We start from the raw sequence: 25773 nt of genomic DNA, 5'->3' as shown, positions 1-25773 counted from the left end.
GAAACTTCAGCTCAAACAGTTAAAAACAACAATTGTAGGACAATGATTGAATTGTATGATTTAATGATACAGCACTCAGTCACTAAAATGTATAGAATCACGTTTTTCTTTGTGTAGAGGTTTGCAATATTTTCTGGTCCCAGATGCCATTGCACAATTTAGTGTAGTACTGTGAACACTATCACCCAGAATTTCACAAGTTTGTCAGATTATGCAAGATTTCAGTAATTCTGCCAGGAAATTTGAGATCTTACAGAGAAATTTGAAATTTGGAAGTTAATAGTCATTGTATAAGAAAAGGGAAAAAAGGCAGAAATCTTAAAAGCTTTCTTGTCCAAAAAACCTACTCAACTCCCTTCATGACTTAAATTGTAAGAGAGATCTTGGAGTCCTAGTGGACAACCATTTAAATATGAGCCAGCAGTGTGCTACAGTTGCCAAAAAAGTCAGCATAGTCCTAGGCTGCATTAACAGGAATAGAATCAAGATCTCGTGAAGTGTTAGTACCACTTTATAATGCCTTGGTAAGGCCACACTCGGAATACTGCATCCTATTTTGATCACCATGATGTAAAAAAGTTGTTGAGAAAGAGGGTAGAGAAGAACAACAAAGATAATTAGGAGACTGGAGACTAAATCATTTAAACAACGGCTGATGGAATTGGATATGCCTCATTTGATGAAAAGAAGGATTAGAGGTGACATGGTAGCAGTGTTCCAATATCTGAGGGGTTGCCACAAAGAGGGAGTCAAGCTATTCTCCAAAGCACCTGAAGGCTAGACAAGAAGCAATGGATGGAAATTAATCAAGGAGAGAAGCAACCTAGAACTAAGGAGAAATTCCCTGATGGTAAGAAAATTAATCAGTGAAAAAACTTGCTTCCAGGAGTTGTGAATGCTACAACACTGGAAGGTTTTAAGAAGAGATTGGATAACCATTTGTCTGAAACGATATAGGGTTTCATGCCTAAGCCAAGGATTGGACTAGAAGACCTCTAAGGTTCCTCCCAACTTTGTTTTTCTATGATTCTGTTTCATCCATTATTTAACCTGTAATATACTAGAATAGTAAGTAAGTAGTAATAAGTACTAAAATATGTACTAAAATAAACTTAAGTATGTAAGTAGAAAAGGGGGCACAAGAGTAGAAAAGTGAGGGTAGAAAAGTGAGACAAATTCTTGAAGTCAGATCCTCCCCATTCTTAATGTAGCACCGAAAGTACTGCTTGTATCTCCCTTGGCTAATAATGTAGGTAATAGAGAAGGTAGCAAAACCGGAAGATTAAATCCATCACTTTGACTATCATATCTTAGACAACCAGGGCAATACCTTACAGAATTATGTTGCAAAATGGAAAAGGAAAGGACAAAGCAATGGAGCAGCACCACATATGACAGTATAGTTGTCTGTAAACCCAAGGAGCAACAGTAGCAGCAATTAAATCACCAGGAGAGGGTTATGTGTATATTTTCCATAGGCAAGCTTCTTGGAGAGCTGTGGGAATATAGTGTGTATGATTGTCCTTCTATCCCGTTATGTGTTGGAAGCTTAAATGATGTTATGGGTGCCATATATGAATGTATGTTCCTTTCTATAGATGTGTCTGTGAAGCTGGCGGCAGTAGAAATTTTGCAAATTCAGCTGATGAAATCTGGCTGTGCTGATGAAATCAGGATGTGCTGATGAAAAATGATGAAATCAGACTATTTTGTGTGTTGCTTGTGTTATAATGCAGAAAGTGTGCTGAATGTACGTCTCTGTACTTGCATCTCTGCGCATTATCTCTAGTATAGTTCTTCACTTTGACAGGATTTCCAAAGTTGCTGGAGGGATATTAGGGACATTTCTGGAAACACAGCACAACTGTTTCTACAGTAAATTAATAAAAGCGACAAATTTATGTTTTCTCTTTGACTGTTTTTCTTTCTTCTCTAAAGTTGATAATGTTTAGAAATATCAGCATAGCCACAGCATATATCATTATTACGACTGGTGAAATCAATGTCTATTGCTAACATTCCCCTTCGTTATTCTGAATATGAAGAGAAATCTCCTTGCAGTGTTTACATTGCAAAATGTGTTTGTTCTGCAAAATGCCAACATGTCTGCTGTCAAACTATATAACAATATCAAACTTCCCCCTTTTCTATGAAAAATACTTTAATGCGGCATTCTGCTTTGACAGACATTGAAGCACATGCTGCACAAAGTTTTAAGAAGTCTAACTAAAGTTATATTGTGTTGCAAAGGCCATGGCTCAATTCTTTCATCTAACCTGACCTTTGCAAATACAGAAAGGTTCTCCCCTGAGTAGAATGACTGTCTTCTTTGCCACTGTATGGCATTATAATATATTAGAATTAAATTCATGAAGAAAAATTGCATGTTTTGAGCATAAAGTTCCTCCGGCAGTTCAATTTTATTTGAAAGCTGCAATGTTAAATAGGGATAGAAATAAAATACAACAGTGGGTGTCATTTGTTGAAGCAGCTCAGTTTTTCTAGTTGTTTCAAAACTGGAAAATTACAGTAGGAAAAACATATTCACTAGTTTACAACAAGAATGATTTTCAGTTGTAGGAAGAAGGAGAAGGAGAAAGAAAAGGAGAAGTATTTGGGTGAGATAGCAAAGCAGGGACTGTTTTACCTATTGAGATTTGGGATCAGCTTTATGAATTTTTGGCAGTAGTTCAGAATTTTTCCTGGATCTTGATTATGTTTGGGTGCTGTGCTTACTTTCCCCAAGCCCCTTATAGTAAGGGTAATCTCTTTCCCCTCCAGATTTTATTATGTAGTAGAGCATAATATATGTCACTAACTTCTTTTTACTTGATGGAATGCTATATGCAGGATATCAAATAAAGAGAAATGAGGAAATAAAGAGAAAATTCCGACACCATACAGTTACAAAATCAAATGCCTTTAACATAACTTGTAGGAGGCTTCTATAATTAACTCCTAGGAAAAAGTAAGTTCTTATTTTACTGATTTAATTTTAAAAATAATGCAACGATTAAATTTACACATATTTACTTGAAATTGTATGAACTCATTACTGCACTTTCCTATTATGTAGTTATGGGACTGCTGTCCCATACAGTTGGGTATTATGAGATCACCGAATCCTCATTTTTTTCTGTTTCTTTTTCCTGTCAATCAAATTTCCAAAAATATAATAATTTCATTGAAAGTGCCACCATTTTAGTTATCTCAATAAATAAATCCCAATAGACACATTGCTCTAAATTTGATATGTGAGGTAAAAATTTCCTGAAACATAGCCCATATTCTTTTTCTTGTCGGATCCTACAATGCTAAAGATTAGTACTGAGAACTGGGTGAATTTTCTTTTTAAACCTAATGGAGTCAAATAAAATAAAAGAAGTAATTTGATTAATAGAATATATAATGGCCCAAGTTTAGTAGTGCATTGACATATTCACATTTGAAAACTTTACCATCCAAGCTTTTAAAACTGAATGAAACACTGTATTTAATTTTTCCTTAACAGAACATAAAATGTACACAATAAACTTAATATTTCTATAAAGTCCTTTCAGATCAGATTAGGTTCACAGTATGTTTTGAAAGCAATATAGTTCACCATTGAAGGTCATGTCCAACAATTCCCAAATTTTATCAATACAGATTGAAAATTGTGAAACAACTGCTACATCGACCTTAGTCAAAAGGTTACAAGTGAAAGTGTTATAATAGAGGAAATTTTGAACCAGAAAAACTAGGTTGCAGAGCATTTGGATGATTTTACCCTGAATTCAAAGGCAGCACATTCATCCTCTTTATGATTTATATTGATATATTGACCATCATTTGTGTTGTAAATGTTGTACCTTGATGAATGTATCTTTTCTTTTATGTACACTGAGAGCATATGCACCAAGACAAATTCCTTGTGTGTCCAATCACACTTGGCCAATTAAAAAAAAATTCTATTTAAGAGAAAATTGTTTAAACAGTGTATGCTATCAATGTTGGCACATAGTTGTAAAATGTTAAATGCAAAAGCAATACAGACAAACATGGAATAGGCAAATGTTCAATACAGCAAGACATAAAACATAGAATCTTAAGAAGGGGTTTTCTAGTCCAATTCCCTATCCAATTCCTATACCATCATCCAGGTCAAATGGTTGTCCAGTCTATTTTTGAAAACCTCCAAAGATGGAGCTCCCACAACTCCATGAGGCAAGCAATTCCACTGATTAATTGTTTTTACTGTCAGAAAATTTCTCCTTACTTCTAGATTGGATCTGTCTTTAACAAACTTCCACCATTACTTCTTGTCCTGCCTTGGAAAATAAGGCAGTGCTTGGTGCTTTGGAGTACTAGAAGACAACTATCATATCTCGCTAATCCTTCTCTTCAATAGACGATACATAAAAATGACTTAGCAGGTAAATCCCTGAAATATATTCAGTTATGAGGACCACAGTTGGTACACTGGAGAAAAAGAATGGCGGTGGGAAGTTTATATAACCAAAATTACATTTACATAATCAAAAGAAATGGACTGATCAACTGATAATGATATATGACATAAGGAGGCTGATAGGTTCAAGGAAATGACAATTGACTAGCTATTTTGTATAAAAAAACAAACATCAGTGGTGACAACAATTCTCAACTGGATATGAATTAACCATAAAAGACCCAGGAAACCCCAAAGAAATACTGGGCAGATGATGAAGTTCAGTTCAAAGATTGTAATTTTGCTAAAATAGTTACATTTTCTTATGATATAATTTAAAGATTATTATATATATTGGGTTTCCTCAAAGAAAGAAGATTCAGGTTTAGTCATGTGTAGAGTTAGACCCACTGAAGTCAGTCAACATTGATTTCAGGGTATGTATTCTAAGCATACAACTAACTCAGAATCATTGCTGAATGCTGCTATGGATTTGTGGCATTGTAATATTCCTATACATTTTACTTGTTGCTACATATTACAATAGGTATAATAGTTGCCATATTTGAAGACAAGAATTTTTCCTGGTATTGAATAGAGTTCCCTAATCTTGCTTGTACAGTAGTTGCTTGAGATAACCATTCTTTGCTTGTTTCATGAAATAGAATGAGCTTTAGTGTTAAAAAACACTTTCATGCCTTTGCAAACATGATCTAAGCACATCCAACCCATCCTTTTGTCCACTTGATAGAGATCTTCCTGATCTCCTGCTAGACAATACACTTTCCCTTCTAGTCTCCGAACTGTCACTCTGTAGCACCTTCCGTCCTACTACCTGCATGGACGTCTGATAAAACTCTTTGGATGCAAAGTAGTAAATGAATGGATCTATGCAGTTGTTGAGACAACTAAGGCACAAGGTGAGTTTGTAAATATGATAGTAACCTTCTTTTTTTGTGAGACGGCTGACGATGTGCACCAATAGGATAAAGTTGTTGGGTGCAAAACAAATGATGAAAACCAAGAGCACTATTATAGCCAAGTAGACTGACCGTGTCTTCTGCCCATTGCCATATTTGTGAGAAACTTGAATAAGCTTCCAAATAATGGCAATGTAGCAAGCAACTGTAACTGTGAATGGAAGCAAGAAAAAGAAAAAGAAGGGCAGCAGGAGAAAAGCTCCCCATGCAGCAATACTGGGAAGCATTTCCCATTTAAGGACATCAAAACAGGTTGTAATGTTCAGGTCTTTTACTTCAAAGGTCAGGTCAGTTGAGGCAAGGGGCCACAAGGAGAATAATACAGAAAACCACATTACAATGCAGGTAGCAATTGCATATCTCTTTTTTCTCCATTTTTGGGAGGTCAGTGGGTGTACCACCCCCAAATAGCGCTCAAAGCTGATGAAGGTCATAGTCAATATGGAGGAATACATGTTTGCATAAAACATTATTGTGACAAAGCTGCACAGCCGTTTGCTGTAAGACCAGTGGTTCTTCTTCAGGTGGTATATAATCTGAAGGGGAAGGCAGGAGGCCAGTGCAAGATCCGTGAGGCTAAGGTTAATCATGAGAAGAATTGATGTTGTTTTGGGTTTGATATGAAAGGAGAGAATCCAGAGTGAGAAAATATTTCCAGGGATACTGATAATAACAACTAGCGAATACACAATTGGTAAGATGACCCTAATATCAGAATTCTTAAGCATGTCCATTGTTGCATCATCCAGTGAGGTGTTTTTAATCATTTTCTGTATTTGATTTCTTTCTTCTTGAAAATTTGAAAGATGTTTCTCACAGCTTAAATTTGTACTCTATAAAGTAGAAAAACACAGAAAATAGGTCAGTGAAAATGCGAAAGAAAACTTAGATGTGGTTTCTTCTATGGACCACTTTCTCATATGTCATGTACGCCTTTCTAAAGACCGTCACACATCCCTTTCTAAAGATATTTATTAAATCAACTAGTCAGTCTACTGCTTTTGCTACTAAATTTATTCAATATATCTGTTAAGTACCTCAAAATTAAATTTGCCAAGCATTTGTACATTGCATAGTAGCACTGCAACAAATCAATAACATTCAACAAAATATAATAAAACAGTAATATAGATGATGATGATGATTATTATTATTATTATAACTTTATTGTCATTGTACGTATATACACAATTTACCTATATAACAAAACTCACATAATACCCAAAGACCAGGCCCAACACACTTAACAATCCCAAAACACACATCCCACCCACCACAAATTCCCCACCCTGAACCACCCAAACATCCACACAACAGACCAAGGTGTAAACTATGGAAAGAAGGGAGGGAGGGAGGAAATTTAAATGAAACATTTTTTGGATTAAAAATACCTTATAAATGAGGTAACAGAAGCACTCAACTCTGGCCCCAGAAGTAAGACAAGGATAACCCTGGCAAACCCATGAGGTTCCTTTTAAAAAAGCCTCTCACTCTTCTGTTCTCTCTCTAGATTTCAGTTTAAATAGATATTTTAAGAAGATTATGTGCATTTAGTGGGTGGCATTCCATTAGATACCATTGTCCATGGACTTCAGTGTGGTCCCAAATACTTCTTTAGTGCTCTCAGATACCAGTCTCCCTATTTTATTAGACTAAAATAAAATAAAAAATAGGAGGTAGATACCTTGTAAGACAATAGTTTTTTGCATTATATTTATTTACAAGAATGCCTTTTGCTCCACAAAAGTTCTAATAGGATGGTTAATGCTAGCTTGAACTATGGCATATAGTTGTTTTGTATCTGGATGTTTACCATAATAGCTGTCTTGTGAATATGCACCCTAGACATACACTCAAAATTCTAGATGTGCCACTAGCACCTTCTCCTGATCTACTGTAAACCCAGCACCTTGAATTATGCTGGACGACAATAAAAACCAGTGAAAGTGCAAAAGTCAACAACAACAACAACAACAACAACGATGATGAATATGTCAAAAAATTTGCTTATACAAATATGGGAGTTTGTCCCATTTATTCAGCAATCACCAGATGAACTGCAAGAGGTTGTACTAGTAAATGCACATGCATACAGTGCAATGTTTTAGTATGGGAAATACTAAATTTTTAGCAATTTAGCAATGGGAAATATTTCTAAAATATCATACATATCACAAGATAAAGAGAATACTTTTGCTAAGCATGTATAGAACTTCCTTTTTTATAAATCATATCATGTGCATACTATCTGATTAAAATTTCAAAAGCAAATTAATATATATCCGCTAATGTCTAGAAGTGTGACCACTTCCCTTTTTATCACAAGATCAAAAGCAAAACACAAATGGTTGACTGCCATAGAAAGACATGGCATGGCATGTCAAAGAAAAACTTGCCATGCAGTTTACAACTAACTACATACTATATGTACATCATAGAATTCATCGAGCATACAGAATAGACAGTGGAATAAAATATTCTATTTCATAATTATGCAGAACTAAGAAGAAAAGAATATGGAGTTGTAAGCCAGAGAAATTATAAAGTAGGTTACCAGTTGTAGTAGTACTTATGCCACATGGAGTATTATTCACTATCTGTAATTGATTCATTTCGACACAATTTGGCCCACATATTTCAAGGGCAACCAAAGTTCTAATAGTTCTATTATTGCTTCAACCCAATATTTGATCATTTTGGCTCAATAGTATTTTGGTGAAAGATACAGAAGCAATGTTGCAGATACAGATCAGTTATTTTCAGTCGAAGAAGCATATTCATCCATTTATTTAGAATTTGATACATAAAATATGCCTATACAACAGGCATCAGAGAAAGTTCAGAACAGAATAAGCCAGATGTTGCCTTCTGTGAAGTTTAGAAGTCCAGAAACCTCTGCAACTGGAGAAGTTTAAGAAGCACCTCATGGCACCATCACAACTGCAGAAGTGATTTAGAAAAGAAGCAACATAGTTCAATTGTGAGAAATCCATCTGGGTATACACTTAGGCAAGGTGTAGTTTTAAGTATGTACACCATATAAAGAAAGCACCTGCTAAGTCAAACCAGACAGGAATGAATAAAAGCCTATTTTCTTTTATTAGGAATAATTCCATGTGGAGAGATCCTTGGACTACCAATCAAAATACATTATTTATCTACTGCAACATTTTTTGGTACAGACTTTCTGTGAAAAGGAAAAAAAAGGTGAAACAAGAAAACTTGAATAGATTACAACTCGGAAATAGCATTATTGGCCCCATCTGGTAATCTATGTATGAGAAAGGATGTTGTTTGCTGTGGGGATGGCAGTTAAAGTTCTGTTTCAGTTTCTGAAGAGCTGCTAGGGTCTGAAGGAGACAAACCAAGCTGAAGCTGAACCTAAGTAGGGTAGAGCTGAAGTTTGTTTATCAGGATCATTCAAGTGCTTCAGGGTTGTATTTCAAAGATAAAGCAAGTCTGTGCCTTGAGGATACTCTCAAATGTTTTAATAAGTCAATTCTACTCCCTTTATATACGCTCTCTAAATCTGCCAAATCATTATTAAATTCTCACATTCATATATTTCTTAATAATATGCTTAAGAAGCAAAAATCTGCTTTGCCTATCCCTTCCTAATTAAAAACCAAACTATACCACCCAAATGTTGCTGTCACCACGTCTACTCTTTAAATCAGAACGTTAGATAATACCAGGTACATTAATAAACTAACCCCTGTATCATTTTTCAATTCCTTTCTGTTATATTTCCTTTTGTATAAGGGAAATGGCATTCTTCCATTTATCAGGTACACATACATGAAACATATACAAGTATGAAACAAGTTGTAGAGTCACTTTGTAAGCAAATAGGAGCCATATTTTAATCTTTAAAATAAAATCTTAATTCTTGTTACATCTTTAATTGCAGTCTCCTCATATTTCAAGATCTTACAAAGATTTTACTTTTGTTTCAATTTTGTTTTTTCTGAGATGATAACATTTATAGATATAACAACTGCCAAGATCAGCTATAATAGTTGGGCTTATACAACAATTAATGATGCAAATCAAATCTTTTTAAAACTATGCTTATGCATCAATCTCTTTTAAAATATTTTTTTCTTGACCATGCATGTGCACCTATCTAGATTTTATTTGTTTCTTTACTTGCAGCCAATTTACTTTGTAGTAGTAAAGTCAGAGGAGGGTGGAGAGAGAAACATTTTTCTCTATAAGCTTTCTTCTGAAAAAGGAAAGTCTTTTATTTTAGAAAGAGGGATATTTTGTATTTGCTTTTGGAAGTGTGGGCACATGTAAAAAAACTTGTGGTAAGGCACAACATTACCACACCGCAAATCTTGAAAGCCTAGGTAAAGATTTGGAACTCCACATAAGGGACTGCAGGAGGAAGACTTTACAAAAAAACGATGAGGTAAAACAACAACTATATAATTGCTGAGTTGATTATAGCACAGAAACTGAGAGACATTAGAGTAACCCCAATAAGGTTAAGATAGCATGGCTATTTGTTAGGGATCTTGAGAGTTGTCATTTAAAACAGTGGTTCTCAACCTTTTCTTCACCACAGACCCCCTTTAAATACCTTTTGTGGTCATGGACCATGGCCACAGACCACCAAGATTTAACTCAAGATTTAAATCATAATATTTCTTCAAGCCTTCACAGACCCCGTTGTGATGACATTGTAGACTCTCAGGCTCTTGGACCACAGGTTGAGAACCACTGATTTAAAACATCTGGAGATCATTAGACTAAATATCCCTCTAGCCTAGAGAAAAAGATAATACTGTAAGAAAATCAGTTTGACACTATTGAATAAGACTCTGCTCCACAATTAAGCTTCTTAATTGCTACCAGTTTTCAATCAGAGTTGATGTTATCTGTGACCATCCAGATGTGGTTAATCGACATTTCCTATGCTTGGTACATGATTCATGGGGGGGGGGACAGATTCCCCACTCAAAGTCTAAAATATTGGTGATACAAATGCAAAAATGTTAGGAATTTTTGTATCCTCTCCTGTGTGTTTTGCCTTCTATAAATCTGCAGATTTTGTGTTAATGCACCCATGAGTGACGTTAAAACAAAATCACAATGGCATTCCCAATTTAGGCTAAAAATATTTATACACAGTTTCCCTGGAGTAATATGTGCTGGAGGCAAATTTGGTCTGGTTCAATATTATTATATTATTATTAATTAAATTTATATGCTGCCATCTCATTCTAAAAAGTGAGTCAATAGAAGCAGAAATTTATTAAAGGACTGTTTACTAATATTTTTTTCTCATCCACTCAAATTATGCCTCTACTCAAAATCTTCTTGACACATTTTTTCTTTTTTAAAAAATACCCCACCAGAGTGTTAATAAAATGTTTATTTATGTGTGATATAGTGCTAGCCTCAAATAGATAAAAGATTTCATTCTAGGACAGCTCTCGTGATTAACTAACCGGAATAAATATTGCAAAACAAAAAATGTTCACTGAAATGGATGAGTTTGCAACTGTCTCTGTGGCAATATTGTTATCAGCAATATCTCAACAATATCCTTTTTATCTCTTCTGCCAGTCTAATGAAGAATATTCTGCTTTCCCTCCCCCTTCACACTTCAAGCCATTTTTAAAAAAGATCTAGTGGTTTCAAATTGGGTAATCTGCACGTTGGATCACTGCACGCAAACAGCTGACCATGTGAAAGTAACTGCTGGGTGGCATGATTTTATTGTAACTTTCATGTGGCAGCTGTGTGCATTCTGACCTCAGAACGCACACAACTTGTGCTGTAAACATGCTAAAACTGTGAAACAGTAGCCAGAAGAAATGAGGAAGTGGTGGAAATGATTTGCATGAAAGGGTTGTGGGACTTCGGGGGGCACATTGCTGAAACACACATTTGAAGGTAACCTCCAAATCTTGTAACCAATTCCATGTAATATATCAGACTGCACAATTGCTTCAGGAATAAGGGGTCTCTTAAATTGGGCATTGCAGTCCCAAATTTTGGTCAAAGAGGAAGCTGACAACAAGCCAACAGTAATAGTCAATTATTCTCACTTAAATTTTATTTTATTATTCAATTAAGTCAATGTAATTAACACAATTGCTGCCACTATAATTAATAATTTGCTTCTGTCATATTAAAAATGACAATTTGAACAAAACCTTTAGCAATTTTAAGAATGATAGGACCCTGAAGCAGGAGTTTATTCTGTAATAGATAGATAGGCAAAAAAGTGAACTTTAAAAAAATAATACCTTACAGAAAACTTTTCTATCCAAGGGTCTTTCAGGAATATTGGATTAGAATGCCTGTTATTTATAGCCACTAATGACTCTTACCTGAGGATTATCCATCCAAATGTTGTTTAAAAATGTATGGCTTCTGAAGAAATCTTTCATTGGTCTCTTATTATTTTAATGACCCAAAGGTGCTTTTTCAAAAGGCAACTGGACTTTATTTTTCCTTGAAGGCATTTGGCTTCTCATCCAAGAAGCTTCTTCAGTTCTGACTGAATGGTGGGGGATGGAAGAATTTACATTCCTTGCAGTCCACGCTCACCATTCAGTCACAACTGAAGAAGCTTCTTGGATGAGAAATGTCTTCAAGTTAAAACAAAGTGCAATTGTTTTTTGAAAAAGTACCTTTGACTTGGATGACCGAGAATCTCCATACATTATTTTAACTAAACAGCATATCAGAACAACAGTGTAATGACTTCTTCAAAGAGAAAACCTTTATCATCACTGTTGTTGCCATCATCATTATCATCTGTATTGCTGTAGTGTTTGAATAGTCATGGAATGGGAATCCTCTGTCAAAAATCATTGTCTACAATAAATTGAAATGAAAATTATAATGCCCAGACTGGAATAATAATAGAATGTTAATGGTCTATTGTCAACTATAGAGTCCTGTTGAGGAAGTAGAGTGTCTAGACTCATTTTTATCAGATTCATGGCACAGAAACAGCATTGATCTCTTTGGTAGATGACTCTGTTGGGACATAGGTGGGTGGAATGCACCCTTTGGTACTTTTAGATCTCTCAGTGATTTTTAATTTTGCTGCTCATGGTAATTCCTCAAATAACTAAAAGAGTTGGAGCTTGGTGGTGCTATGCTTCAATTGTTTTGCTTCTACTTGAGTGACTAGTACCAATTGTTGGTTGGTAAGAAGAAATCAGCCTTGTGGATCCTGACTTCTTATGTATATATACTTTATTAAACTTTTTTACATTAAAAGCATAAAAAAAAGGGGGGGAAAAGGCTTATATCATTTAACAGCTTATTTGTGGTGTTTTTCATCTAATAATCATCTATGCAATAATGACAAACATTAAATTATACATATTTGTGTTCTTATTTTATCTATTGATTATGCTTAGTAACTAAATATTCCTATCTCCTTTCCATCCATCCATACCACCGTTCCCATATACCATAGAATACTGATGTCTCCTTATCCTTCAGACTCAAAGTTAGTTTGTCCATTTCTGCGCAATTCATAATCTTTTGTACAATAAGTCTCTCTGTGGGCACACATGGCTGTTTCCAACATTGAGCGAAGGCCATCCTAGCAGCAGTTAATATATGTAGTATTAAATATTTTACACTCTTCACGTATTTTTTTTTAAAGATCCCCAATAAAAAAAGTTCGGGTTCTAGATCCAATTGTTCATTCGTGATTTCTTGTAGCCACTTTTTAATTTTTAACCAATATTTAGTGGATCCTGACTTCTATCAACTTCTGCCAAGTTCTAATCTATCACTTCATCTGTTTTACATCTAAATGAAACCACTAGCAGAGGTTGTCCATCAATTCAGTGAGATACCATCAGTACCCAATTACATATCTCCACTTTGGACCAAGCTGGAGATGCAATAAAGTCTTAAACTGGGGTCTGCAGATTATTTGGATTTGAATAGGATCTGTCAAACTGAACCTTAGCAAGATGGAGTTGCCCTCTGTGCAGAAAGAATCTCTCTTTTTCATTTTTGGTGATAATTCTTGAAAAGTGTTACTACCCTAAAAGAGCAGGTTCTTGGGACTTGGGATCTTTCTAGATTCATGGCTACTGCTTAGTAAGCAGATGGAGACCACAGATAGGGGACTTTCTTCCAGTTTTGGCTGATGTACTGTAGTAAGGAACCCTTGCCATAGTAACTTATTTTCTCATAATCATCACTTTATATTAGAGGTGGGTTTCAGCAAGTTCTGACCAGTTCTGGAGAACTGGTAGCAGAAATTTTGAGTAGTTCAGAGAACCAGTAGTAAAAATTCTGACTGGCCCCGACCCCATCTATTCTCTGCCTCCTAAGTCCCAGCTGATCAGGAAGGAATGGGAATTTTTCAATATCCTTCTCCTGCCACGCCCACCAAGCCATGCCCACTAAGCCATGCCACATCCACAGAACCGGTAGTAAAAATTTTTGAAACCCACCACTGCTTCATATATTGTTTCCTGTCAGTCAATCAATCTCTCTCTCTCTCTCTCTCTCTCTCTCTCTCTCTCTCTCTCTCTCTCTCTCTCTCTCTCCCTCTCCCTCCATCCGTCCCTGTCTCTGCCCCCCCCACAAAGAAATATACTTCTTCCCTCATGAAAGGGGTGGTTGGATGCAACAAAAAACTGCATACCTGGCTCATGACATAATATAGTCGCAACACTGATATCAGATAGGGTGTACTTTGAAAAACATCAGGTAATTTTGGATGAAGATGGAAGATATGTAATAATTGTTGGAAATCTTAATGAGGAAAAAGTGACACTTGTTAATTTATATTTACCGAATGAAAAACAAAGAGAATTTCTTGAAAAAATAACAAAAATTTTGGAGAATGAAAGTGTAGGGAAAGTAATTGTGGCTGGGGATTTTAATTTAATCAGAGATAAAATAGACAGTACTAACCCCACCCACTGTGGAGGAGCAAATAAAATGGGGATTTTAAATACGTGGATGCTTCGAAACGGCGTGGTCGATGTGTGGAGAGAGGTCAAAGGAATTGAGAGAGTATACACTTTTTTCTCTAAGATATATAATACATATTCTAGAATTGATTATATTTTTCTTTCTAAAGATTTGTTGAATAATGTGGATAAGGTAGATGTGGGAATTTTTAAAGATTCTGATCATGCAGAAGTTATGGTGGATTTAGATTTTAATTCTGAGAAAAAAAGAAGCTATTGGAGATATGAGGAGAAACTGTATAAAAATGAAAAGGATAAAAAATGGATACTTAAAAAACTGGAGGAAAGTTGGAGATTAAATGATAACGGGGAGGTTAAATTTGAAATTGTTTGGGATGCGATGAAAGCGGTGTTTAGAGGGGAGAGTATTAAATTATCAAGTAGGAAATATAAAATTATAAAATTAAAATGGAAAGAGATAAAAATCAGATTAAAGAATTGGAAAACCAATTTTTGCTTACTAAAGAAAAAAAAATTCTTCAGGAGCTTAATATGTTAAGAAATAAAATGATAGAAGAGGATACAGAGCTAGTAAAAAGAAATTTGAGATATTTAAATAGGAATTTTTTTGAATTTAGTAATAGAAATTCTAAATTATTGGCAAAGATGGCGAAAAATAAAAGAGAGAAGAGAGAAATTGGAGCTTTGATAGATGACAGAGGTATAAGATGTTATAAAAAATTAGAGAAATGTGAAGTGGTTAGAAATTTTTTTCAGAATCTATATTCAAAGAAACCAGTTAATCGGGGAAAATTGCAAAGTTATTTAGAAAAGTATGTGGTGAAAATTGATCAAACATATAAGGAATTGATGGAAGAAGATATAACACAAGATGAGATTAATGGAATAATACAAAAATTAAAATTAGGGAAAGCTCCAGGTGAGGATGGATTACCTGCTGAGTTTATAAAGAATTTAAAGAATTAATAATACCAAGATTGCAAAAAATATTCAATGGAATATTACATGGTGGAGAAGTACCTTCGTCATGGAATAGAACGGTGATATCCCTAATTCCTAAGCCAGATAAAGATTTAGAAAGGATTGAGTCCTATCGGCCCATTTCTTTAATTAATCAGGATGCAAAGATATTTATTGCTATTATAAGTAATAGATTAAATAGATTTATAGATAGATATATAAGCTATAACCAAGTAGGTTTTGTGAAGGGTAGATACATGAGTGATATTGTTAGAAGAGTATTAAATATTATAGATGTAGCTGAATATAATGGTGATAAAATTGGCATAGTATTTTTAAAGCTTTTGATTCCGTACAATGGGAAACTATTAAAGTAATTGTGGAGGCTTTAGGCTTTGGTAATAAGTTTATACATGTTATTTCAAAATTGTATCAAAGAAGCAGTGCAAGAGTGAAGGTGAATGGAATATTAACTGAAGAGATAAAATTAGAGAAATGTGAAGTGGTTAGAAATTTTTTTCAGAATCTATATTCAAAGAAACCAGTTAATCGGGGAAAATTGCAAAGTTATTTAGAAAAGTATGTGGTGAAAATTGATCAAACATATAAGGAATTGATGGAAGAAGATATAACACAAGATGAGATTAATGGAATAATACAAAAATTAAAATTAGGGAAAGCTCCAGGTGAGGATGGATTACCTGCTGAGTTTATAAAGAATTTAAAGAATTAATAATACCAAGATTGCAAAAAATATTCAATGGAATATTACATGGTGGAGAAGTACCTTCGTCATGGAATAGAACGGTGATATCCCTAATTCCTAAGCCAGATAAAGATTTAGAAAGGATTGAGTCCTATCGGCCCATTTCTTTAATTAATCAGGATGCAAAGATATTTATTGCTATTATAAGTAATAGATTAAATAGATTTATAGATAGATATATAAGCTATAACCAAGTAGGTTTTGTGAAGGGTAGATACATGAGTGATATTGTTAGAAGAGTATTAAATATTATAGATGTAGCTGAATATAATGGTGATAAAATTGGTATAGTATCATTGGATATTTTTAAAGCTTTTGATTCCGTACAATGGGAAACTATTAAAGTAATTGTGGAGGCTTTAGGCTTTGGTAATAAGTTTATACATGTTATTTCAAAATTGTATCAAAGAAGCAGTGCAAGAGTGAAGGTGAATGGAATATTAACTGAAGAGATAAAATTAGAAGCAGGTACGAGACAAGGATGTCCCTTGTCCCCAACATTATTTTTATTGGCTATGGAAATTTTGACAAAAATGATAGAAAAATGATAGAAAAAGATGAAGAATTAGAAGGATATAAGGGGTATAAGATAAACTTGTATGCAAATGACACTTTAATTGCTCTCTACATGGGGCTCCCCTTGAAGGGCATCCGGAGGCTACAGTTAGTCCAGAATGCGGCTGCACGGGTGATAGATGGAGCCCCTCGTGGCTCCCGCATAACACCCATCCTGCGCAGACTGCACTGGCTACCTGTGGCCTTCCGGGTGCGCTTCAAGGTTTTGGTGACCACCTTTAAAGCGCTCCATGGCATTGGGCCGGGTTATTTACGGGACCGCCTACTGCTACCAAATACCTCTCACCGACCCGTGCGCTCTCATAGAGAGGGTCTCCTCAGGGTGCCGTCAGCGAGGCAATGTCGTCTGGCAACACCCAGGGTAAGGGCCTTCTCTGTGGGGGCTCCCACCCTCTGGAACGAACTACCCCCCGGACTTCGTCAGCTTTCAGACCTTCGGACCTTCCGCCGCGGGCTTAAAACATACTTATTTAATTGTGCAGGACTGAGCTAGATTTTAAATTTATGGATTTTAAATTGGGTTTTATTTTTTATATTTTTTAATTTTTAATTACTGGGCTTTTAGAATAAGTTTTTTAATTGCTTTTATATTGTATTTATGTGTTTTTAAGTGCCTGTAAACCGCCCTGAGTCCTTCGGGAGATAGGGCGGTATATAAATATGATCAAATAAATAAATAAATAAATAAATAATTATTTTGAAAAATGTAGAGAAAGACCTGAAAAGGATATATAAGCATTTGATAGAATTTGAGGAAATGACAGGTCTGAAAGTAAATTGGTCAAAGTCAGAATTATTGATGTATAGTAATGGTAATGAGTGCGAAAATATGCAAGAGCAATTTGGGATAAGGATTAAAAATACATTGAAATATTTGGGTATAGTGCTTTCACTCAAGGTTAAAGAATTGAAAAAACTTAATTATGATGTGGTGATTAATGAAATTGAGAAGAAGATAGACAAATATAAAATGTTAAAGTTGTCTTGGTTTGGTAGAATTGCAATGTGTAAGATGATGTTGCTGCCCAAGTTCAACTTTTTATTCGAGATGCTACCGCTAAATTTGACAGAGAAAGATATTGAAGGATATCAGAAAAAATTGGATAAATTTTGTAATGGTGGCAAAAGACCTAGATTAGTGAAGAAAATGTGGTATCAAAATCAAAAGGAAGGTGGATTAGGAATCCCCAAATTATTTAATTATTACTGTGCGTATGGTATCCGGATAGTGGTAAAAATATTTAAAGGTGAAGATAACTATTGGAGAGACTTAGAGTTAAGGATATAGAGAAATTTGGATCAAGGTGGTTTTAGATAAAGCAAATTCAAAATGTGTAATTAGAAGTTATTGGTTAAAGGGATTAAGTAAAAATGTGGAATAAATTTGTTAAAATTTTAATTCGGATATAATCTTTTGGGGAGACAATTGGAATTTGGCGATTAAAAATAATATAAAACGTAATGAAGTGATTAAAGAGGAAAATATAGAAATTATTAGAGATTGGATAAAAGTTATGGAAAATGAAAGGAGGAATAAAGAAATTATTGAAAAATTAGGTTTAAGTTGGTTTGAAAAAATACAGATAGAAAATGGACAAAAAATTAAGGAAAATTATTCGATAAATAGATGTGAAACTGAATTTGAATATTTAGTATCTCGGATTATGAAAGATGAAATTGGGCTAAAGGGACTTGTTAGTAGGGTTTATAAGATTATAAATTCCGATGAAAAATTACAAAGAGTGATGAGGACAAATTGGGAAAAAGATCTTAATATTGAAATACCAGAGTCAGATTGGAATGTGAATTGGAATAGTAGAATTATGAGAACTTTATCTATAAGGATTAAAGAGCACAATTATAAAGTTGTTTGGAAATGGTATTTGACCCCAGTAAGATTGTCACAAATGGATAAAAAATTAGTAAAAATGTTGGAGATGTGAGATGGAATTGGGGACTTATGAACATATGTGGTATAAATGTGATAAGGTTAAAAAGTTTTGGCAACAATTGGAGAAAATGATATTTGAAATGATGGGGAAAGTAATAACATTGAGAGTGGAAACTATATTATTGTTGGTAATTAAGGAAATAGAATTAACAAAATATGAAAAAGAATTGATTAGAATTATGATTATAATAGGTAGAATTATAATAGCTAGATATTGGAAACTAGATGTGATTTTTAGAATAGAAGAGTGGAATTCTGAAATGTGGAAATTAGCTTTAAATGATAAAATGACATGTGACATTAAAATTAGAAGTGGTGTGTATAAAGAAGATATTTTCTGGAAGACTTGGAAACCATTTGTGGACTTTGCGCTTGGAACATTGGACGCTTCGGTACCTGTACCTCAAGAACGTGGATTTTGGCGATCGTGAGGATATATCCGAAGACCCAAATCTTCCTTTTTTTATGTATAGCACAAGGGTGTAATAATGTATTTTCTTTTTTTTTGTTTGTTGCAAAAAAGTAATAAAAAAATTAAAAAAAAAAAGATTATTTTATCAGATGCCTGTCTCAGATGCAGAAATGTTACTAATGTATTTCTGTCTGATTTAACTAAAATCCAACATGATTTATAATAGTCAATTTATACATTATGTTAGAACATCAGCTGCTTATGTAGTTTTAATAATACATAGTAACTGCTCTTCCTCAACTCATTGCTGATAGCAAATTTGTGTACCATCCGTTTTAAAAATATTTTACAGTTGTTTAATTTTTCAATGATGGCGTTTTATCAGTAGGTACAATGTAATTAACTATAGCACTATTTTTTATTGAATAATAATCCTGAATTATTAAAACTTTCCACTAATATTGCAGAACCCCTAAGCATAACCTTTGATAAAGCTTTCACTACCAGTTCCCTTCCCAAACTTTGGTCACTAGCCACAGTCATCCCAAACTTCAAAAAAGGAGACCCCAGCTTAGTCGAAAATTACAGACCAATCTCTCTGTGTTGCGTCACCTGCAAAGTCATGGAATCAGTCATCAACCAATCCATTACCTCACACTTAGAAACAAACAACCTACTCTCTAATAAACAATTTGGTTTCAGGAAAAAATTATCATGCAACTTACAACTTCTCCACTGTAAAAACATATGGACTACAAATCTTGATCAAGGCAAAACAATAGATGCAATCTACATAGACTTTTGCAAACCTTTTGACTCAGTAGTACACGATAAACTTCTCCTAAAACTAAAATCCTATGGCATTTCAGGACCCCTTCACAAATGGATATCTGCTTTTCTGTCTAACAGACAACAAGTGGTCAAAATTGGCAATGCTGTATCAAATCCTGTTCCTGTCAAGAGTGGCGTTCCTCAAGGCAACGTTCTTGGACCTACACTCTTCATACTATACATAAATGATCTTTGTGACCATATCTCAAGTATTTGTGTTCTCTTTGCTGACGATGTTAAACTATTTAACACCACAGACAATACATCTATCATTCAAAAAGACCTTGATCATCTAACCGCTTGGTCTAAAACTTGGCAACTCCAAATCTCAACCAGCAAATGCTCAGTCTTACATATTGGAAAAAAAGAACTCAAACACTAAGTACATACTTGATGGACATTACCTTACAGATGACCCCCACCCTGTTAAAGACCTTGGAGTTTTCATATCAAATGATCTAAGTGCCAAAGCCCACTGCAACTACAAAGCAAAAAAGGCTCTAAGAGTTGTAAACCTAATCTTGCGTAGCTTCTTTTCCAAAAACACTACACTACTAACCAGAGCATATAAAACATTTGCTAGACCATTTCTAGAATACAGCTCACTTGTCCAGAAATATTTTACAAGAAGAGTTCTTCATTCCTCTGAAAACAACAAAATACCTTATCCCACCAGACTTGAAATCCTAAGCTTAGAAAATTTGGAACTCCGTCACCTTCGACAAGACCTAAGTTTAACTCATAGAATCATCTATTGTAATGTCCTTCCTATTAAAGAATACTTCAGCTTTAATTGCAATAATACAAGAGCAACCAATAGATTTAAACTTAATGTTAACCGCTTTAATCTAGATTGCAGAAAATATGACTTCTGTAAGAGAATCATCAGTGCTTGGAACACTTTACCTGACTCTGTGGTCTCTTCCCATAATCCCAAAAGCTTTAACCAAAAACTTTCTAATATTGACCTCACCCCATTCCTAAGAGGCGTGCATAAGAGCACAAACATGCCTACCGTTCCTGTCCTATTGTTTTTCTTTTTCTTCTTCTTATATATATATATATATATATGCTTATACCTCCTAATATTTACACATATATATGTTTATATACTATATAATCTTTTTTGTATGATACTTATATATATTGCTGTAACAAAATAAATAAATAAAATAAAATAAATAAAATTATCCCACATTATTCTTAGAATGTATATATTTTAAGCAAAACATGACAAATGTCTAATAATTACTTATATTATAGCACTATTTTTATTGTATAATAATCCTGACTTATCATACATTATTTTTAGAATGTATATATTTTAAGCAAAACATGACAAATATATAATTACTTATATTATAGCACTATTTTTATTGAATAATAAACTTGAATTATAACACATTGTTCTTAGAATGTATATATTTTAAGGAAAACATGATGAATGTATAATAATTACCTGCTGCAGTGTGTGCTACGTTCAACAATGCTTATAATAGGAAGTGAGCTGATTTTGTTTCAGAATAGCTCAGGAAATTACCATCCCTCCCCATACAAACACTCACAAAGTTAACTCTTTCATCATTGATATTATGTAAATAATTCAAGAAGATACAAAGTGAAATTATTAACTGAATTTGCATCATGTACATAGATCCCTCTGATAATCAATATATTTGAGCCTTAATAAAGGGGAATAACATGGATTTTTTAGAATCTAATACTCTAGTTTGTATTTTCCATCTCAAGAAGATATATGGAGTAGTTTAAGGAGAGCGGGAGGAGGAGGAGGAGCTTGGGGGAATCTCCTGTCTCATTTTGCGCAGCTTTACAGAACAAACTGATTTAAATACCAGCTTCTTCATGCCATCTGAACTTGCATAAAGTTCAAACACAAAGAAACACATTAGTACTATTTCTCTCAGCCAAGGTAGAGAAGCACTGACTTTTTCATCCAATTTCTTATCTTTTTAACATTCTGTCTTTCTGCTGTATTAGAAATGGCCAGTCTCTGCACCAGGTACAGAGTTCTATGATCCTTCAAACTTGGCCATGATAGTTAGGTTGATGGGAGCTGGTGTTCAGGAATTTTGGAGGGCTAAAAAAGTATAAGGCCGTGATGGCGAACCTATGGCATGTGTACCACAGGTGGCATACAGAGCCATATTAGTGGGCACGTGAGCGTTGCCCTAGCTCAGCTCTGGCATCCATGTGTGAGCCGGCCAGCTGATTTTGGGGCCTTCCGGGCCCACCGGAAGTTGGAAACAGGCCATTTCCGGCATCCGGAGGGCCTCTGGGAGGGTGGGGAAGGCTGTTTTCACCCTCCCATCTCCTAGAAAGCCTCTGGAACCTGGGGAGGGCGAAAAACAGGCCTACCCAGCCTGCCTTGCCCTCATGTGCCAAAAGCAGAGGGAATGCAGGGGGGGTCACGTGCACATGCATAGGGGGGTGGGAAGCATTGAATTACAGGTGCGGGCACAAGTGTGTAATACATCCCTCCGAGCTACCCCTGCTTTTGGCATGCAACAGTAAAAAGGTTAGCCATCACTGGTATAAGGCGATAAAATATAACATTGAGAAATAGTAATTAAATAATTATTTAATTAAATAAATAAGTAATTAAATAATTATTTAAGTAATAAGAATGTGTTTAAGGGTGGCTCAGGGGCTAGGACAGCTGAGTGTCGATCGAAAGGTTGGCAGTTTGGCAGTTCGAATCCCTAGTGCTGCCATGTAACGGGGTGAGCTCCCATTACTAGTCCCAGTTCTGCCAACCTAGCAGTTTCGAAAGCACGTAAAAATGCAAGTAGAAAAAATAGGGACCACCTTTGGTGGGAAGGTAATAGCGTTCCGTGCGCCTTTGGCATTGAGTCATGCTGGCCACATGACCACGGAGACGTCTTCCGACAGCTCTGGCTCTTCGGCTTTGAAACGGAGATGAGCACCGCCCCCTAGAGTTGGCAACGACTAGCACGTATGTGTGAGGGGAACCTTTACCTTTACCTTAAGAATGTGTTTAAATGTATATATTTTAGTTGTTAGGCTTTAAATCCAAGAAAGTGTAAACTACGTTTGCAAATTCTGACTTAAACTACTGTCTCCTAAATGATGACTGCAGTTATTTCATTCCCAAAACTCTGGAACTTGTTCTCTTGCTCCTAGCATTGAACCTGGGCTTATCTGCATGTTGCCTTGCCCATCAAATATATATATATATATATAATATTTTATATATTTTATATATATATATTTTATATATATATATATAAAATGGGCAAGGCAACCTCTGCAATGGTAGTTTAATACTCTGACGATGTCAGCAGATGGCTGATGAAAGCTTAGTAAAATAAAATTTTAATTATTTTAGTTCCAGAGCTCGCAGAATGTCTGTTTTTTGTTTTACACAGACACACACACACACACACACACACACACATGTACTGTATGTATGTATGTATGTATGTATGCATGTATGCATGCATGCATGCAGTAGATACATATCTACTACTGGCCACCCATCTTACTGCTGGGTAACTCTGGCCAGTTCATTAGTACTAGCCGCTCATCACTTCCTGAGGATAAGAAGAGATGATGTTGTCTTCCTTTCATTCCCATCCTATTACAACCTGTCCATGTTTCCAGCCTCAATTAAAACCACTATTTTCTGACTCAAGTTACTTGAGGCCTTCAGTGTAGAATAGTCTTCAGGACTTTATTCCAGTTCTAGTGGCAGCCCTAGATTCAGTTGCCTGGATTTCCTAGCATTTTCCCACCCTTCCAGTGGCTGGTTATTGTCTGGGATAGTCATTTCATTCTGGGGTGCCTTGTTCTTTGAAGGTTAGCTGTGATTTTGTGTCATGGTTTCTAAGGTAGAGTATGCATCATTGATTTAACAGGCCACTGTTGAGTGGCTGTTAAATCGATGTATACTCTACCACAGAGTGAAACTGATTAAGTTCTGGTAGTTCCAGGCAGCAGTGCCAGTTTACTGGAGGGCTCTGATCACCTATTAAGATCACAGAGCTAAGCTTCTTAACCTGCAGTTACCACTTCTTAGGAAAGAGCTGTAATGATAAAAACCCAGGGTGGGGGGAGAGTTACTGCCTAGATTATGATCAAATAAAAAGAAGGGAATCCTAGCTGAATGATAGTCAGAGAAAGAATTTTAGAAGGGTTCTGCCCTAGAATGCCAGATTAGTAAAAAGAGATGGCACAAGATTGATACTTTCAGACTTGCAAGATTCTATTAAGGTAGCCTTTCAATAAAGTTATCCTATTTCCTGTCTAGTTACTCGGAAGTCTGACTGGGCTACGCTGCAGAGAAAAGCAGCTCAAGAAGAGATATCTTATTTAAACTATCTGTCTGCCCTGGAAGTGGAGGGAAAAGTGGTTTAGGTCAAGACACTGTACAACGGAACTATCTGACAACAGCAGCCAGTGATCTTTGAAGCATATCTCTTTCTCTCTTATTCACGTATTTGCTTAGTGACAATTTCACTTAACAATAAAGTTGCTAGAACAGATTGTGATCACTAAATGAAAGGGAATATTCTTTCATAAAACTTTAAGTTGCAAAACAGTCCAGTGCTGCATTGTTTCTATGATATGTATCATATATCATATATGTCGTTCCAAATAAAAAGAGCAATCTGTTCCTTAGAAAAGAAAATGGAACGAGAGGGGGGGAAGGGAGGAGAGAAGAGGAAAGAAGGGAAGGGAAGGGAAGGGAAGGGAAGGGAAGGGAAGGATCCAGTAAAACTCGGATCATAATTTTTGAAGTTGTCTTAAGAAACTATCAGGATCAGCATAGGAAACTGGTAGCTTTGACTGCAATGCGGAAGTGATCTCTTTATGAATCTTTCTTCCTTGTCTATATATTGGTATCATTCTTCTTTAAAATCTCAGATAAGAAATTGCTAATTTCCTAGCAAAATATGTAATTTATCTTTCAAATTAGTGCCAAAGAACTAGAAAACAGTCATCATGACTCTTTTCTTTTTTCAAAATAACCCAAGGCTGGTCTAAGCCAATTAAAGCTTGTTACATTAATGATTACAAATTGGTAGAAACAGCAACCACAAGAAAAAAATAAGAAGTTCATAGAAGAACAACCTTTGCTGAAAGAAAATGAAAACTTTTGCGATGTTAAATCCTGCCAAACAGATCTGGATATTTTGAAACTATCTAAAGGATAGGATCAATCTTTTGATTATATTATATAATTCAATTATATAAGTTGATTCTCACCAAGCCTTTAGCAAAAACTTGAGCTTTAAGTGGCCAAAAAGTATCACCAGTTATCTCTTTTATGGGTTATTAGCTGGCTAAAAACAAACAAAAAATGATGATAACAATGACAAAGAACAAAAAAAACACCAACAACCCACAGATGCACCAATAAGTTAATTGTACTTCAATCTCTTTCCTGATTAACCAGCCAGACAACCAAGAGATTTCAGTTAGATAAATCTGCTTTTTGCAAATTACACCTTAACAGTTTTATGTGTAGACTATCTGAGGCTGAGACTTTCATTCTTACTCAATATTCTTTTTCAGGCAGAATAAAGAAACATACAATGTGAGCAAAGGAAGTACTTACTTCTTCTTTCTGGAGTTTTTAAAAATAATTTTGATATGTTTTCTTTTAGGGACTTTAGAACATGCATTAAATCCCTTCATAGTCAAAATAAAACAATCACAGGGAGTTGACCCAAGAGGTGTCATGGAAGACTGAATAAAACCACAAAGATATACAAATTTAGCAAAAAAAGAGAGAACGCCCTTGTGCAATGGGAAAAAATAAAATCTGATGCCATATTTTCTTATATTGCAGTTTCTTCTCTATCCAACCAGGTGTTCTTTGGTTGCTCTACCAACGAACCTGAATATTGTGAAGTTGCCATTAACTGTGGAGTATGTCTAAAATAAGTCTGGGTGC

At 35.0% G+C, this 25773-nt stretch overlaps 1 protein-coding gene across 1 annotated transcript; it reads right to left on the bottom strand.

The window, feature by feature from the left end:
* Nucleotides 1–3475: 3475 nt before the first annotated feature.
* Nucleotides 3476–21324, bottom strand: LOC131200124 (P2Y purinoceptor 8-like). Its single transcript, XM_058186531.1, has 2 exons — nucleotides 21295–21324; nucleotides 3476–6242 (listed from the first exon to the last, which is right to left on the bottom strand). Exon 2 carries the CDS (start codon nucleotides 6174–6176, stop codon nucleotides 5109–5111), a length of 1068 nt encoding a protein of 355 aa, XP_058042514.1. The 5' UTR covers nucleotides 6177–6242; nucleotides 21295–21324; the 3' UTR covers nucleotides 3476–5108.
* Nucleotides 21325–25773: the final 4449 nt, after the last annotated feature.

Source organism: Ahaetulla prasina, chromosome 5 (genome assembly GCF_028640845.1).
Source record: "Ahaetulla prasina isolate Xishuangbanna chromosome 5, ASM2864084v1, whole genome shotgun sequence".
Taxonomy (NCBI): Eukaryota; Metazoa; Chordata; class Lepidosauria; order Squamata; family Colubridae; genus Ahaetulla; species Ahaetulla prasina.
The sequence above is the reverse complement of the archived record's forward strand: the minus strand, read 5'-3'. Positions and strand labels throughout refer to the sequence as shown.